This window comes from Euprymna scolopes, chromosome 33, assembly GCF_053919585.1.
Source record: "Euprymna scolopes isolate OS-2025 chromosome 33, ASM5391958v1, whole genome shotgun sequence".
Taxonomy (NCBI): domain Eukaryota; kingdom Metazoa; phylum Mollusca; class Cephalopoda; order Sepiida; family Sepiolidae; genus Euprymna; species Euprymna scolopes.
In genome coordinates, this window is record NC_136514.1 from 56,543,272 (window position 1) to 56,562,699 (window position 19,428).

Genomic DNA, 19,428 nt, shown 5'->3' on the forward strand with positions numbered 1-19,428 from the left:
AGTTACAGATTAATACAGATTAATAGAGATTAAGCAGCACAAAACAGCGTTTCCTTCAGAAGTTTGTTGGGGTATTTTTTCGGAAATTATTGGGCGGATCTGGCTGAAATTTTGTATGGGCCTTAGTTATGATAAGGTGCAACGAACTAAGTAGTCTGATATCCATTCGATGGACATTTACGGATTAATAGGGATTTGTATGTAATTCAAAAATAGGCATAAATTTAACCATATAAAATCGTCAATTTGGGATATTGCACACATTCTAAGTAAACAGGCTATAACTTTTACTTGGTTTTAACCGGATAAAATGTCTAGTATGATTAATAATTACCGAATAATTTTACCCGGTTATGGACAACGGAACTAGAATCTTCCACAATGTGGATGAAATAAAGAATTCCGCTCCAAATCAGATGCAGATTCGCGAGTTTGGCGAGTTTGAGAGAAAGATTCCCAAGTTTAACAAGAAGCGCCTGGAGAAGGTCGGAAACGTTATAAGAATAACATTCAAGATGGAGATAGCATTTCGAATAACTCAACTAATACAAACGTAATCAAATTAAAATCGTTTCTCACCAGACTTTCCCATGAATCAATCCTATTTGAGCCAAGATGAAGTACCTCCAGATTCGGAAATTGTTCCTTCAGAGAAGAGATGTCTTGCAGACAATTTGCACTAACCAAGAGTTCGTACAAATTACTGGAAAATGAAAAGAAAAGAGACGTGCGTTAAATCGAGGAATGATGTAAAAAAAAATGGAGGGTCACTGACGATGCAACCAATGTTTTTCCCTCCCGTTTGTACAAATAAAAAAATCTTTACCTTTATATTTTTCTCCTTCTCTCTCCCTTATGTTTCCGTATTTCTTCTCATCATTTTATTTCACATCCGGAAGAGATAATGCCTGAGACGATACTCTCATATGGCAACAGAACAGATACCGCGCAAACCCCTTCCTCCAAAAGGTCAAGTTGAAATCGAAAGAACTTTAAAATGGAATCTTAATGCTTTTTAACTATTTTCAGTACTCAAGTGTTCTATTCTTTTACGAATAGCTAGCCAACAGTAATTGGCGATGTCCTATGCCAGAGTGCTTAATTCATGAAGGTTAATGGTATATATTTTCATCCACAGACGAATTGTTTCGTTCTATCATAGCTTCTCAATAAAGTTAGAGAATCACATATATTGATGCTTATGCGCGTCTTCCTTGTGACACCTGTGCGTTAAATCGTCATGCTAGAAGACCAGAAACAATATGAAATACAAAGATCACTTACTTTATTAGTTAGTCTCGGTCTGCTCTTTGATTGAATATATAAAAGCACAAATAGGTATTTTATTCTATTTTTTTATTGTAAACTAGCCTAGGTGCCCGGCGTTGCCCGGGTGTTTGGGGGTGTGTGTTGAGCAAAAAAAAAGTGGTAGTAGGCAGGCAGGCTCGAACCCCTAACGCGAAGGCGGAAAAGAAAGGGGGTTGGGGTTAAGGGTATTGGTTGAACAAAAAAAAGGAATATTGTGAGCGCAAAAAAAAACAGTGGTAGCAAGCAGGCAGGCTCGAAGCCGTACCGCGAAGGAGGAAAAGAAAGTGAAAAAAAACGTGACGCGTTAGCTGTTGCGCCCATCGCCAAACCGGAAGTGACATAAATTTAAATTAAGGCTAGACAATCGAAAAGAGGCGATGACTTTCGAAAATATTGGTGAGAAAAGTGACCCCTCTCTGTAGAAAAGTGTACAGTTGAGGGTGAAGGAATTCATATTTTGGGCCAATTTTTCGATATTTGGCATCTGAAGGTCGAGCTTCAAAATGACACCCATCTCGTGAAAATCTGTCGCCTCTGTTGAAAGTTTTTGCGAGACATACATACATACATACATACATACATACATTTAAACAGACAGATGAGATTTATATGTTTGGTGAACTTCTATTCTTCAGTCAAGAATGAAATAAATCAGTTCTTTACTGTTCATTTTAAGATTCGCTTATAATTATTGATTCATCCCTGACAATGCATATTGCTGAGGAAGTGTAAGGGGTAACTGTGATAGGCATCAGATTCGTAGGGCCAACCAGGGTGTGAAGTTTGACAAGATGTTTGCATGTTTGCAAGATATTTCTGCATTATGTTTCTGACTTTTTGGGATGAGAATTGATACTTCGTACTATTTGGATTATTTGAACCACAGCTCTCATCTTCAGTGTTATCTTCACAACGGTGTAACCTCCGACCTTCTTCAGGTTATCTTGTCGAATTCAGAAATTACTTATTCCGGAGGTGAAAGAAAAATGGGAAACTGAGGGAGATAAAAGAGAGAAAGATAAGGATACGTATTGTTAAAACGGGTTGGGGGAAACAGAATTACCAGTGATCAAGTATGTAATTCTGTTTTTTGTTTTTTGTTTTTTTGTTTGTTTGTTTTGTTTTGTTTTTTGTTTTTTTTGTTTTTTTTTTTGGTTTTTTGTTTTGTTTTTTGTTTTGTTTTTGTTGTTGTTTTTTTTGTTGTTTGTTTTTTGTCGATAGCAATAAATGTAAGAATCGAGTATTACAAGATGTGAACGGTAGTCCGAATAACCAAATGATTCGAAGGTTTCTGGACGTTGGCAAATCAAAGACCAAGAATGGATTTTCTAAGGCAATTGATTTTTGTAGCTTCTCTTAATTTCCTCAAAAGTCAAGAACAACATAATCGTGTAATTGCGGTATCATTTGCAAGGAAATCTGTAATCACTACTCCACTCTCGTCCCGGAAAACTGTGCGCATGACCTTAACAGAGGCGAGATGAACACTTGCTTTCTTTGAAGGTGATGAGTCCAGGTGCTTTCATTGCATTGACTAGGCTTTGATCTCTGAATCATGGTAATAGATTCATCTTTCATTACGTGCCATCAGCCTTTTGAAAACCTTTGACTCGTCTTCTTCACGCATCTCAAATTCATCCTCAAGCACTCCGTCCATTTTCGCTTCTGAAAAAAATCTCAGCAATCTGGGAATCCATCTGATAGACATTTGTCAACGGTTATAAAGGATAGTTTCCACAGGCCTTTACTAATCTTAATCTCGTGGACTATCTTGGTGAATATGTACCTGTCGATCTTACAAAATGGCAGCTTTAACTTGACTGACAACGGTGGAAGGGTATCACTCGGTTTGAGAGCTCTTTCCACAGATTTTCGACCAGGTTTGATTTTACGGTGCCAGGTCATATAGTGAGACATCATTATCATACTTTTATTTTATTTCCTCAAAAGTCTCCTGTGCTGTGCGTCCTTTCAAATATTAAACCGGATCACTGCGCAACACTCAACAGACTCCAATTCACTAATGACTCAGTTCAAACACCTATAAATCAGACACCACAATTAATTCAGAGCTGTAATTTGCCACATAAATCAAACAGATATAAATCATTTCACAAAATTTTAAATATATCAGACAACTGTAAGTGGGTTAAGGATATCACTTTATGAATTCCCTTCGTACATATATATGTGTGTGTGTGTGTGTGTGAGAGAGAGAGAGAGAGGGCGGTGTGAGTTTCATTACAGAAACGTTGATTTAATTTGAATAAAATAAAATACACATCAGGTGCGCTTGAAAGCCAAATCACAACGCAATATTATGAGAATAAACAAATATTTTACTTGTTTGAAATTTATAAATATATCGATAAATATCTTAATTTATTTTTATTTCGGACTATTATTCTCATCTTTATTAGTTGTTTTTCATCTTTTATTGGTTTGTTTATTCACAACGTTTCGGCCAACTATTCCTCTGGCCTTCGTCAGGTGGTAACCGCGACGGATAGGAACTTCGAATCTCCTAACTGCATTCTCAGCCATCACTGCCATCCGTAGTTGTTGTCGTCTCACCACATTTTTGGCCAAGTAAACCTCTGGCACGCTTTGGGTGGGATTAAAACCGCTATCTTCAGACAATGTTCATCTGGAACTGCAGAGATTCAACGTCTCTATCAACTGCGCCACGGGCCCCGAAGGGCGATCAAGGTTGGATTCTTTGATCTTATAAATCCACGTTTATTATTTAATAAACAAACCAATACAATAAAAGATGAAAAACAACAGCTAATAAAGATGAGAATAATAGTCCGAAATAAAAATAAATTAATATATATAATGCTCATCTCAAAAATTAAGACCAATTAAGGAATAATATATATCTATAAATATATATAAATTTTAAACAAGTAAAATATTTGTTTATTTTCGTAATATTGCGTTGTGATTTGGCTTTCAAGCGCACCTGATCCGTTTTTTATTTTATTGTTATATATATATATATATATATATATATATATATATATATATATATATATATATATATATATATATATACTGAAACTGAAGTGTTTGCGTTCAGAATATAGGAAATATTATTACAGAAAATATAGCAGATATTATTACAGAAAAGTAATCGAATTTGAAATTTAATGACATCATCTGTATTTGTCGGACATGGGGAAAAATAAAAAGAAAAAAGAAGGAATTCAACTCGGGTTAAAACGATGCGCATCTATTTAATGAGATTTTCTTGCATATAAACAGATTAACAATCAATAAATTCGCAATTAACAAATTGAAATCGTCCACAATTGACCCGCAATTATTTCCTATAATTATTGCTGTTGTTGTTGCTGCTGTTGTTGTTCTTCTTCTTCTACTTCTTCTTCTTCTTCTTGTTGTTGTTGTTGCTGCTGTTGTTGTTCTTCTTCTTCTACTTCTTCTTCTTCTTCTTGTTGTTGTTGTTGTTGTTGTTGTTGTTGTTGTTGTTGTTGTTGTTGTTGTTGTTGTTGTTGTTGTTGTTGTTGTTGTTGTTGTTGTTGTTGTTGTTGTTGTTGTTGTTGTTGTTGTTGTTGTTGTTGTTGTTGTTGTTGTTGTTGTTGTTGTTGTTGTTGTTGTTGTTGTTGTTGTTGTTGTTGTTGTTGTTGTTGTTGTTGTTGTTGTTGTTGTTGTTGTTGTTGTTGTTGTTGTTGTTGTTGTTGTTGTTGTTGTTGTTGTTGTTGTTGTTGTTGTTGTTGTTGTTGTTGTTGTTGTTGTTGTTGTTGTTGTTGTTGTTGTTGTTGTTGTTGTTGGGTATCATCCATTCCTTTCGCATGAATTAGATGATGATTGTTTCCTCTATATCTTTCTAGTTAGAATTATTTCTAGAAACACATTGGGATGGACCACGTGAGCGTTGCCAACATCCATAAGTGAAAGTGTTTCTGTGGAACGGACGTGATTCAAACTTGGCACACCGTCTCCAGTCTTCAGTCTCTTGTGTGAGTATTTGTCAGGCCAACCTGGTATGAGGATACTTCCACCATCACCGAGAGACACGATACTTCAACCGACGAATAAACTATGACCAAATATTTTTTTACAAAGGAATAACCGCTTATCAAGGCCCAGAGGTCACTCGAGGATAAGGGTTAAAGAGTGTACATTGGTCAAAAGGATAATATATGTATATGTAATCGTTAGAAGTGTAAATTTCCTAAATTGGATTACTTAAGGGGACGGTTCATCCAGAACTTGTTTACATTGGACTTGAAGACGGTCATATTGTAGTCAGCTGGAAAGCAGGCAAACAGAAGAGAGTTCCATAGGTGTGCAGTTCTAAGAAAGAAACTTAGTTCATGGAATGTATAATACGTTTAGGTTTAGGCACAGATAAAGGGTGGGGGAAATTGTTGATAGTGTTTACAGCCAAACGAGTGTTTCTCGTGAATGTTTGGCGAGGGGGGGACCATAGATTGGAGCTCAAACGAGCACTTAATATAAAGACGTCGACAAACTTGCTCATACGAAGAATGATGCACCTTCTCCTCGTGATGTTACTCTACCAGATCAATTCTAATCCATAAAAATTTAGAAAAGACTAATATATAAAGATAGACTATAAGAATTAAGTTGCGAATTGAGTATAGGAAAAAAGATGTCTATTTCTAAATACACGCCTTCATAAACTTACACATGAAAGATAATATGCGTGAATATATGTAAATGGCCTGATTCATCTTTGGTATAATTTATGTCGGGCAATTTTAATGATAGACTAAAAATAAGGAAATTATATTTCATTATATTACTGCCTTGGGAGAAAAAAAAAGAAAAAAATGGGACATTTTTTTCTTTTTTTTTTTTTTACTTTGGATTTTTACTCTTGTTTCTCGAGCAAAAAATATAATTATTCTATGCTGTATATTTTTCTCAGATGAGATCTCACAAAAATAAATCACGCGATTCCTTGTTCTTTAGGGAATTGTATTGTTTATTACTATTATTATTATTATTATTATTATTATTATTATTATTATTAATAATAATAATAATAATAAGAAGAAGAAGAAGAAGAAGAAGAAGAAGAATTTATTTTGTTTTTTCTTTGTGTTTTTGTTTTTTGTAAATATTTGGTTTTCATTGTTTTTAGTTCTAAGCTGGTACCAAATAATCAGAATTTCAATGCTGACTTTAAAGTAATTAGAATAATGTGCTTTACGAATTAATTTCATATTAGCGGGACCTGTGGAAATTCCACAGAGGACTCATCCATCTGTAACATATTGACCTTGGCATTCTGTAGATGTTCAGCGTAAATGGAGACGCTCTGATATTATTGTAACTTTTTTGTTAAAAATGTAAAAGTATTTATCTAAGCTAGCACGAACGCCCGGCATAGCGCGGTCGTAAAGTACGTTTAAATATGATATGTTCATTCTTGCAGATTTCGTATATATTATTATAGAGTTGATGTTCTATCGATTTTTATATATTATAAAGTTGCAATTTCAAAAATGAAAAAAATATATTCATATGATTCTGGTACATTAGCTTCATTCGAAACCAAAATAAAAACTAATGTAAAAAAAAAAAAAAAATATATATATATATATATATATATATATATATATATATATATATATATATATATATATATATAATTTGAGTTCCTTCAGTCATAATCGAAACTGAAAACAAAACTTATGAAAAATTCTTGAAAAATTTATTTATAAAAAAAATAGATTACTGGAGTGACATCAGTTATAACCGAAACCGAAACCAAAACTAAAAGAATTCTTGGTAAAATTATTTATGACAAGAAATTTAAGTACATAACAATTAAACGATCCGGATGTAAGCGTGACACAGAAAAATAACAGACTCGCTATCGTATTAATATATAGATTATTTTGATTATTCGGACTCCCACTTTTATGTCGGTTGTTATTGTCACAACGTTTCGGACGATGCTACCCCGACCTTCTTAATGGCCATTTATTATACTTGGGAATCTTCAAGTTGAACCTGAAAACTGTTATATTATTTATATTGTTCGAATTACTATTCTCATCTTGGTTTCATATTTACAACCTTTCAGCCGATGTAACCTCCGACCTTCTTAAGCTGCGGCATTTCAACTTGGTAACCAGCAAGTCGATCTTGAAAAAACCTTTGTATTATTTATATTATTCGGCAATTATTCTCATCTTGGTTTTATATTCACAATGTTTCGGCCGATAAAACCTCCGACTTTCTTCTGGTCCTTTTTTTTTTCAAGCTTACGTAATTTCGAACAGAAAAATTTATTTAAATCTATGGAGTAAATTGTTCTCGTTCTGTCACCCATAACCTTGTAAAGCGTTTAATTTTATCCTATGCTTATGATTACTGTTTTTAGTAGGAATTGAACCTTCGATGTCGAGAAAGTTCTCGCTTAAAAGTAAAAATTAAGTCATCTCACATACCGGAATTTTGCATTTATGATCACTTATTAACATTTAAACTGAAACCGAACATGAGAACCCAACTTCAAATATTCCCTTTTAGCTAACTGGTGATATATGAACAGTAAATATCGAACTGCAGCCGTAGGTGATTGCATTGCCAATACTTCCTAATAGTGATAGGACGATTCAAATATTTTCCCGATTCTGATACAATTACCGATTCCGATTCTTTATAAATCTCTACATATTTAACTATATAGCTGTATTTTTCTCTGATTACCATAGAAACACACCTGTTAAATGTGCAGATATTTTCCTAAACGTAAAAATATACTTGTGAGGGAAAATTTATCGATTTTAGCTTCACTAGTGATTTAAAATCAATAAATATTTATTGTTTTATTTTATTATCAGCAATGGAAGATTTTGCTTTAAACAAAATTAAATAAAAATGACAATTAAAAGAATCGTTTTGGTATCGAAAATCGGTACAGATTTTTCCGATACCGATTCCGATACCGATTCCTCGTCTAACACTAATTCCTAATAACTCAATTCACCTAGCAAATCATATCAATGTTAAACTTCAAAAGCATATTACTCTACGCAATAAATAACACTGATAACATTTTGCTCAAATTAATTTATTTATGAATTTTAAAATACATTTTACAATTCGTTTTACTATAATACATTCATAAACACTCATGCTATTAAATTAGATAAATTACTATGGCTGAGTTGTTAACGTCGCGGACTGAAAACCTGTGTACGCCAAGTTCGAATCCAGTTCGTTCCATAGAAAGCTTTTCATGAAATCCACGCTTGACCTTATATAAATAGAACCAGCGTTGAACAAGACCTGCCGCTAGATCACTAATTACGTGAAGCGTACCAAATTGAACAACCTTTACCTCTTTGCTGGCAAATATTAGATGGGAATTTGATAACCGAGTAGAGATCATGAAGCTACCAGTCATGGACGTGAACCAACGACTGTAGTCAAGGAGAAGCTTCCTAAGCCATAATGAGACCTTGCTAACATCTCAGGAAGCTGTAGATCAAAGGGGAAGAGAATGACTCCCTCCTACTTACATGGGAATATCCTTCTGAACCTATTCTCCCTTTTTAGCTCAGAATCACTGTGAGTTGTGTAATACAGCCGCTGATGCTGGATTAGTAGTAGCCATATGCAAATGACCAAGCCAGTTGTGCGATGTGACGTCATAGCAGAAATAAAATGGACACATGTGTTCAGAGAAGCAGGTATTAGAAACGTGTTCAAGACGTAGAGAATTCGAGATGCAAACGATTTCGATACGTGTCCGACACACGAGGGAGCGAAAAAGGACGTGTTGAAACACGGAGAAGTGAGATTTGATACGGGTTCGGAGGCGTGGGGGCGTTAGAGAGAGACGAAAATTCACATTCGGCCGGAAAAGGAGACATGAACTGTTTAAGTAGCTTAGAAAAAATGCGTGGTTGGAAATACCCGATATAAAGGCTTCGTTAAAAAAAAAGTAAAAGTGAATCGAGTTTTGTTCTTTTTGTTTGTTTGTTTGTTTGTTTGTTTCCTTGCGATGGAGTCTACAACGTGTTGGGTTTGTTAACATATTAACGACAACGTTACAATTAAAAGACACTTTACCACCCGATAACATGGATAATGGATTAAAAACTGCTATAGACAGATACAGCTACAAAATCGATCCAACAATCAGGAAATGTGAAGAGGGGGGGGCATACAAAGAATCACTGCCTTATATGCCCTCTACTGTCATATCTGCATAGCTTGAAAGGTGTCGTATCTTTAAAAGTACTGCGTAAGAAGTGTGGAAAATGTCGTATGATTACACACAAAAGATTAATTCATAAGTAAAAAGTTTTCGTTTAGATAATATTATGCAACACAGACTGCTAAAGTCAACTTCGCCGGGGTGTTGTCTAAAAAATTACGACGCTGGTGTGGCAAATAATTCATTTTAATCCCAAACAAACAACCACATTCTTATTATTGGCATCATTCAGATTACTGTTCTGATCTTGAGCGTTACTTTCACAACGTTTCGATCGATGCAACCTCCGATTTTGTCAAACTTGGGAAACTTTCTGTCGAACTCGGCAATCTACACGAAATTTCGAACAGAAGCCGTAATTTAATCCACGAGTTTCGTTCGAAATTCCGTACAGATTCCTGAGTTCGGCAAAAAAAAAATGCCGAGTTTGACAAGATACATCTGAAGAAGATCAGAGGTTACATCGGTCAAAACGTTAGTTATTGGCTTAATTTGAATTCTCACACATCATCATTTTTTTTTTATTTCATTCAGTACATTTTTTTTTAGCTTCGCAAATTAATAATATTTTGTCCGGATAAAATAGTGATAAAAAAAAACACACGGAAAACAAAAGAAACATAAACTCACCTTTGATTTCCAATAAAATCCAATCTGGTCAGTTTATTATCAGAGAGATTTAAAATCTACAAGTAGAAAAAAAAAGTTTCAAACCGAAATAAACTAATAAAAAAGAAGCCGAAAAAAATCAAATCAGCTCATCACAATCGTCGTCATTATTATAGCAATTAGACTTTGGCCGTTGTAATGGGCAAAAGTTATATCCCGTTGGCTCCAAAAGGGTCGGGCCGATTTTGTTAAATTTCACACAAATGACTATGTGTCTGGAGGTGTTCTTAGATAGATTTTTTATAGGAATGTCTTCGATGAGTACCGATAACCGAAAAAATCTGACAAAAAAAGGAACAAGCGATTTTGACGATGTTAACACCTTAAACAGCCTAACATCACAAGTGCATTTGAGCAGATTTATTACCACACAAGCAGAAAAGGCCATAAACTATAAAATCAACAGTACGTTATGTGATATCAAAAATGCGCGTTCGAAATGAGCGTTTCTGTTCAAATCACAACTGTCGCATGATACTTGATTTTTACATTTTAAACTTAAATTCAAACCATTATCACCGCACAAGCAGAAAGAATAGGCATATAAAATCAACAATACGTTCTTTGATATGATGAGGGCGCGTTTGAAATGAATTTTTCTGTTTAGAGCACAATTGAATCATGATAATTGACTTTTGCATTATAAACTTTAATTCAAGCCATTATATATTTTTTAAAAAATAATAAAATCAACACTAGGTCTCTACAATGCAATGTAGACTATCATGTATTGTAGACTAAGTCACCGCGAGAAGCATGTGAAATTTGTCCCAGCGGCACCGCGATGGATACCCAACTAGAGATAGGTAATCGATTTGCTTGAAAAATGGTTGATTTCACCAATGAAAGTGCGAAACATTTGTTGAACATCCATCATTCAATACCGGGAAACGTAAGGTCTCTCTACTAGTATATATATATATATATATATATATATATATATATATATATATATATATATATATATATATATATATATATATATAGTGAGATATGGCTAATTGATTTGTATTGTTCTGATTTAACTTTATTATATATATATATATATATATATATATATATATATATATATATATATATATATACATGGGGTGTGTATAAAAAATATTACTATGAATGCAACAAATTATATTAAAAATAGTACTATGTACACAACTAATTATATAAAATATCAGTACTATGTACGCAAATGATTATATATAAAAAATAGTACCATGTACGCAACTAATTATATTAAAAAATAGTACTATGTACACTGCTAATTATATTAAAAAATAGTACTATGAACACTACTAATTATATTAAAAAAGGACTATGTACACAATTAATTATATTAAAAAAGGACTATGTACACAATTAATTATATAAAAAATAGTACTATATACACAACTAATTATATAAAAAAATAATACTATGTACGCAAATGATTATATATAAAAAATAGTACTATGTACGCAAATACTTATATATGAAAATAGTACTATGTACGCAACTAATTATATCAAAAAATAGTATTATGTACACAACTAATTATATTAAAAATAGTACTATGAACACTACTAATGATATTAAAAATGTACAAAACTAATTATAGTAAAGAGTAGTACTATGTACGCAACTAATTATATAAAAAATAGTACTATGAACGCAACTAATTATATTAAAAAGGCGTACTATGTACACAACTAATTATACAAAAAATAGTACTATGAACGCAACTAATTTATAAAAAATAGTACTATGTACACAACTAATTGTTTTATAAATAGGACTATGAACGCAACTAATTATATTAAAAAGGCGTACTATGTACACAACTAATTATACAAAAAATAGTACTATGAACGCAACTAATTATATAAAAATAGTACTATGAAAACAACTAATTATATAAAAATAATACTATGAACGCAACTAATTATATAAAAAATAGTATAATGTATACAACTAATTATATTAAAAAATAGTACTATGAACGCAACTAATTATATAAAAAAATACTACTATGTACACAACTAATTATATTAAAAAATAGTACTCTGTACGCAACTAATTATATAAAATAGTACTATGTACGCAACTAATTATATAAAAAATAGTAATATGTACGCAACTAATTTATATAAAAATAGTACTATGTACGCAACTAATTATATAAAAATAGTATTATGTACGCAACTAATTATATTAAAAAATGGTAATATGTACACAACTAATTATATTAAAAATAGTACTATGTACGCAACTTATTATAAAAAAATAGTACTATGTACGCAACTAATTATAGTAAAAATAGTATTATGTACGTAACTAATTATATTAAAAATAGTATTATGTAGGAAACTAATTATATAAAAAATGGTACAATATACGCAACTAATTAGAAAAAATAGTACTATGTACGCAAATAATTATAGAAAAAATAGTACTATATTCGCAAATAAATTAAAAATAGTACTATGTACGCAACTAACTATATGAAAAATAGTACTATGTACGAAACAAATTAGAAAATAGTACTATGTATGCAACTAATTATACTTTAACAAAAATTTCACTATGAACGCCACTAATTACATTTAAAATAGTAATATGTACGAAAGTATTATATAAAAAATAGTACTATTTACGCAACTAATAATATTAAAAATAGTATTATGTACGCAACTAGTTATATTAAAAAATAGTACAATGTACGCAACTAATTATATTAAAAGATAGTACTATGTACGCAACTTATTATATCTAAAAATAGTACTATGTACGCAACTAATTATATAAATAAAAAGTACTATGTACGCAACTAATAAGATAAAAAAATGGTATTATGTACGCAACTAATTATATAAAAAATAGTACTACGTGCGCAACTAAATATATCAAAAATATTACTATGTACGCAACTAATTATATAAAAAATATATATACGCAACTAATTATATAACAAAATAGTAATATGTACGCAATTAATTATGTCAAAAATAGTAATACGTACGCAACTAATTATATGAAAAATAGTATTATATACGCAACTAACTATATTAAAGAAAAGTACTATGTATGAAACTAATTATATAAAAGGTAATACTATGTATGCAACTAATTATATAAAAAATAGTACTATGTACGCAACTAACTATATTAAAAAATAATACTGTGTACTCAATTAAGTATATATAAAAAATAGTACTGTGTACAAAACTAATTGTATAAAAAATAGTACTATGTACGCAACTTATTATATAAAATTTAGTACTATGTACGCAACTAATTATATAAAAAAGTACTTTGTACGAAACTTATTATAGAAAATCTAATTATATAAAAGAATATTATTATGTACGCAACGAATCATGTAGAAATTAGTAATATGTAGGCAACTAATTATATAAAAAATAGTACTATGTACGCAACTAAATATATAAAAAATAGTACTATGTACGTAACTTATTATATAAAAAATAGTACTATGTACGTAACTTATTATATAAAAAATAGTAATATCTACCCAACAAATTATATAAAAAATAGTACTATGTACGCAACTAATTATATTAAAAAATAGTACAATGTACGCAACTAGTGATATAAAAAATAGTACTATGTACGCAACTAATTATATAAAAAAACAGTACCATGTACACCACGAATTATATGAAAATAGTACTCTATACGCAACCAATTAGAATAAAAATATTACTATGCACGCAACTAATTATATAAAAAGTTATATTTACAAAAATAGCAACTAATTATATAAAATAGTGCTATGTACGCAACTAATTATATAAAAAAATAGTACTATGAACGCAACTAATTATATAAAAAATAATATTATGTACGGTACTAATTATATAAAAAAATAGTACTATGTACGTTGCGTACATAGTACTAATTTTTATATAATTATATTAAAAAATAATTTATATAATTATATTAAAAAAAAGTACTATGTACGCAAATAATTATATTAAAAAATAGTACTATTTACGCAACTAATTATATAAGAAAAGTAGTACTACGCAACTAATTATATTAAAAAATAGTACTTTGTACGCAACTAATTATATTAAAAAATAGTTCTATGTACGCAACTAATTATATTAAAAATAGTACTATGTACACAACTAATTATATAACAAAATAGTAATATGTACGCAATTAATTATATAAAAAATAGTACTATGTACGCAACTTATAATATTAAAAATAATTCTATGTACGCAAATAATTATACAAAAAATATTACTATGTACGCAACTAATTATATAAAAATAGTACTATGTACGCAACAAAATATATTTATATATATATATATATATATATATATATAAATAGTACTATGTGCACAACTAATTATATTAAAAATAGGACTGTGTACGCAACTAATTATGTAAAAAATAGTACTATGTACGCAACTAATCATATAAAAAATAGTACTATATACGCAACTAATTTTATATAAAAATAGTAGTATGTACGCAGCTAATTATATAAAAAATAGTACTATGTACGCAACCTATTAGAAAAAAAATTACTATGTACGCAACTAATTATATAAAAATTAGTACTATATACGCAACTAATTATATAAAAAAATAATACTATGTTCGCAACTAATTATATAAAAAATAGTACTATGAACGCAACTAAATATATAAGAAATATTACTATGTACGCAATGAATTATATAAAAATAATACTATATACACAACGGATTATATAAAAAACAGTACTATGTACGCAATTTATTATATTAAAAAATTTAATGTTGGCGATTAAGACGTTGAGTCTTGGTTGTACCAGATAGATGCCCATTTGTATGTGTACTTTACGTGCAAGCAGCTTATTCTGGCATTGTTTCCGGGCTCTATTAACCTGCATTTGACGGTGGTATTTAACAACTCGACTCAGAAGATGTGTGGTAAGAGATTGCGCAACCCTTGCCTCAAAATTTCACACGCAGACATCCTTACAGTGGTATCCATAGTCTGTCACGACTGAAGGAAGCTATCAAATGCTTTGCTTATGAAATTCTCCGGGTTTTGATTTAAAATATGAGTTTGACATGTTCAATCTAGTCTTGTGATATTAACCTAAGGCCATTTAAATAGTATTGCAATATGTTATAATCCGAGAAAGCAAGGTCAGGAGAATATGCAGGATAGGGCAAGATTTCTTAACAAGCAAATTTTATGGGATATTTAGTCATTAATGATGAGTGATGACTTAGGCTAGGACAACAGCATATTCTTTTCATTGTTTTGACTCTCGATTGTGTATCCGTTGATATCTTATACGCTTTTATATAGAGTGATGTTGTTCTCGGTTGATTAACTGTGCCTAACTGTGTATATATACTCGAGAGTCAAAATAATGATAAGAATATTCTGTTGTCATAGCCCTAGTGATGATTAGGGCTATGACAACAGCATATTCTTTTCCTTGTTTTGATTCTCATGTATATATCCATTGATATCTTATATGTTTTTTATGTAGAGTGATGTGGTTCTCGGTTGATTAATTGTGTCTGTGTCGGATATATAACCGAGAGTCAAAAAATGACAAGAATATGCTGTTGTCATAGCCCTAGTAATGACGAGTATTATCATCATGAATGATTAATCCCTAATGAAAGTCATTTCCGAGTCAACACGACTGATAACATTGCATACAAATATGAACAATGCTTTTTAATTTGAAAGAAAACATTATAAATTAATAATTATATGTTTTAGTAATAATAATATGCGTTTAATAAACTACATTTAGTTAAAATACTCCTCCAATAAAACGACCTGACAAAAATAAATTGACTAAAAATAAATAAATCAAAATAATAATAAAGTAAAATTTTTAAAAAGGATTAATTACTCTTTGTTTAAAAGTACATATTTATCACAAAAGTTTATCGACAAACTTTCACGAAAAACACTCATTTAGTTGAGACCACTATCAGTAATTTTCCCCATTCTTTATCTGTGCCTAAACCTAAACGTAGATTCCATGAAAAAAGCTTCTTTCTTAGAACTGCACGCCTATGGAACTCTCTTCCATTTGCCTCTTTTCTATCTGACTACAATTTCGTTGTCTTCAAGTCCAGCGTATACAAATTCTCGATATACCGTCCCCTTAAGTAATCCAATTTATTAAATTCCCACTACTAACGATTACTATATTATCTCACTGACTACTGTACACTCAGTAACTCTTATCCTCGAGTGACCACGATGCCTTGATAAGTGGTGACTCCTATGTAAAAAAATCAATTTTGCAACACCAAAACCATTAGATTTGCAACCCAAATTCTTTCTATTCATCCAACATTACCAGAAATATATTGTGACGAGTGAAACTATGTTTTATACATCAATCTGAATAATTTACTGCAAATATAATATTTATTTAAAAATTTCACGATCGGGTTGATATGCCGCCTTTTCGATCTGTCGTGCTGGAAGGGAAGCAATCTCATGCACGCAAAAGAAGTAAACAACTCAGTTATCTATTCTACTGATTATTTCAAGATAGCATATGCAATATACATAGTTATATACAATTGTCCGTAGTTCAGTGTTGATTTTGACAGACTCCGCTGAGTCAAAAATAGATTAATTTCTCTCTCGGTAGAGCGGTGGAATGATGCGGAAATAGAGGGGATGGCGACTCTTCGATTGTGCTTGATTCTCTCCAAGCCTCAGCTCGATTCTGCCGGTTTCGCCGTGGGGATCCGTTCATATAGCGAGGTGAGATGTGGATCGGGGCCGCTCTTGGACCATTCGCAACTAGTTACGTCACCTCAGGGGATGTCCTTTTTCCCGTGTGCACCTGCGATTATGCCAGTTCATACCCCGAAAGGTCAAGCTCGTGGCCTTGTCGATCGGGTAACTGCACTCAAAGGCCAACAACCCTGAGCCATAACTCGTTGACATAGAAAACGAAATTATGTTTTCGTAACGTCTCTCAAAGTGACATTAAGTTGTCACTTTCATAAAACAATGAAATTTATAATCCAATCTTTCTCTCAGCAGGGTTGGTTGCCGTCGCCCGGGCACACAACGATACTTAAAGAATAAAAAAAACCTTTCTGGCCGGCATTATCCAGTGTTTGGCGAGTGTCAGTCCCTCCCCCAACAGTGGGGATCCCAATCGCCACCTGGGACGGCCACGTCACAATCTGTCAGGGTGTATTTTCTGTAATAGAAGCGTTGATTGAATTTGAAAATAAAATACATGTAAGATACGTTTAAAAGCCAAATTACAACGCAGTATTATGAAAATAAACAAACATTTATTTGCTTAAAATTAATATTTCTGAGATATATTCCTTCCTCAGAATTTTATACATTTTTTCTTCCTTTTTAATTTTCTCACTATGGTGTTAAATTGAAGAAAAAAACTCAGTTAGTCCACGTGTTGTTGTCTGCGGTGTTATTTTGAAATGCTGAGAGAATGTATTAGCGAACGCGATATGAACGTCAGGGTTGTGATTTCTTTGATAGAAGCGTTGATTGAATTTTCAAATAAAATACGTAATAGATACGTTTAAAAGCCAAATTACGATGCAATATTATGAAAAATAAACAAATATTTTTTTGTTTAAAATTAATATTTCGGAAATGTACTCTTTCCTCAGAATTTAATACATTTTTCTACTACTACTACTACTACTACTACTATTACTAATACTAATACTACTACTACTACTACTAATAATAATAATAATAATAATAATAATAATAGGCAGAAAGACAAAGGAGGTGAGAAAATGGATACTAAAAGAAAAAAGAAAATCCCATAAAAAGAAAAAATAATTTTAAAAAATGAATAAGAAGAGAATTGAAAATAAGAACAAATAAATAAAAATAAGAATACAAGAATAAGAATAAGAAGAATAAGAAGAATAAGAAGAAGAAGAAGAAGAAGAAGAAGAAGAAGAAGAAGAAGAAGAAGAAGAAGAAGAAGTTCACTTAGTGTTTGCTTCTTCTACATCATTATTAATTCGTTTGGGGGGAAAATGCAGACACAGTTTTTTATTCAACAAAAGTCTTTATTTTGTAATTTTTTTTCTTACAAGCATCCCCCTCCTTTACTAGCATCTTTCCCAGGCCACTTTGAAATTGCTGTAGGACTCAAAAAGTTTTTACTTCATCATCTTCCTCGTGCAATAATGATGCCATTAGGTAATTATTACGTTCAGTGCGCGAACCTACACGACTCAGCCAATCAACCACTCAGAACATTCGCCATTATCTTACCCCTACCATTCTTTCTGCAATGCCGCGCGTAGATAGAAACACAATCTCATGATGTCTAAGTGCACTTCATAGAGAAAACGTTTTTGTCTGCTCAAAAATGACACACATATCTGTAGAAAGATCAAATCACGACGGAAAAAAGCATTAAAATTCTGCCATATAAGTCGCAAGAACTAACATTAAAAAATAACTCATTCTATTAACTGAAGTAAGAGTCTCTGCCAGGCTTTCAAAATAACACATCACACAATAAGTTCAGGGCCTGACTTAGAGATAGTACCCCTAATTTAAGAAAAAATACGCCCTTGTCTTTGAATGGACTTTGAGCCTTGATAAGCGATGACTCATTAATACAAAAATAACAATATACTAAATAATCAGTTCTTCTTTTTTGCACAGCTACTGCTGCAACAACAACAATAAAAATAAGCAATCATAGACTATACCAAGGAAAACGGTTCTTATAACTGTTTCATAAGGATGGCCGTTGATTAAAGTGAAAAGTTTGAGGGACACTTAAGGGTTAGACATATCCTCAGAACGGAAATCGACGAAATCAGTTGATTTCCAGACGGGGTTTTTCTCCTTTTGTCTTACGATACATGCGCAATCGCATGAAGTCAACGTGCATGTCAAGGAAGAAACGTTTGTTTTTGTTGTTTATGTTTCAGAATGACACACATTCTATTAAATAGCGAAAATCACAACCTTATAATACTGCCATATCAAAGTTGCAAGAACTAACATGATCGTCTTTCTCAGGTTTCTTAAAATATCTACATCATTCAATATGTCCCGGACCTTACTTGAAGACATCATCCCTAATAAAGAAAAGATCTGGGTTTTATAAATTACTAATCTTCAAATAGCATGTGTGAAAAGTTGAGCCCACTCGGATTATTAGTTTACAAATTACAGCTACTGTTTCAAATTTTCAAACAATACAAAAATCGTAATGTTCTGTGT

At 31.6% G+C, this 19,428-nt stretch overlaps 1 protein-coding gene across 1 annotated transcript in view; it reads right to left on the reverse strand.

Moving 5' to 3' along the window:
- The window catches only part of LOC145258225 (uncharacterized), a 371,050-nt gene that overhangs the window by 209,311 nt on the left and 142,311 nt on the right, over positions 1-19,428 (reverse strand). Inside the window, exons 9-10 of the mRNA XM_080116177.1 lie at positions 10,166-10,221; positions 580-703 (exon numbers count right to left, since the gene is read on the reverse strand). Coding sequence (XP_079972303.1) covers positions 580-703; positions 10,166-10,221 — 180 coding nt within the window. The remainder of the gene's footprint in view (positions 1-579; positions 704-10,165; positions 10,222-19,428) is intronic.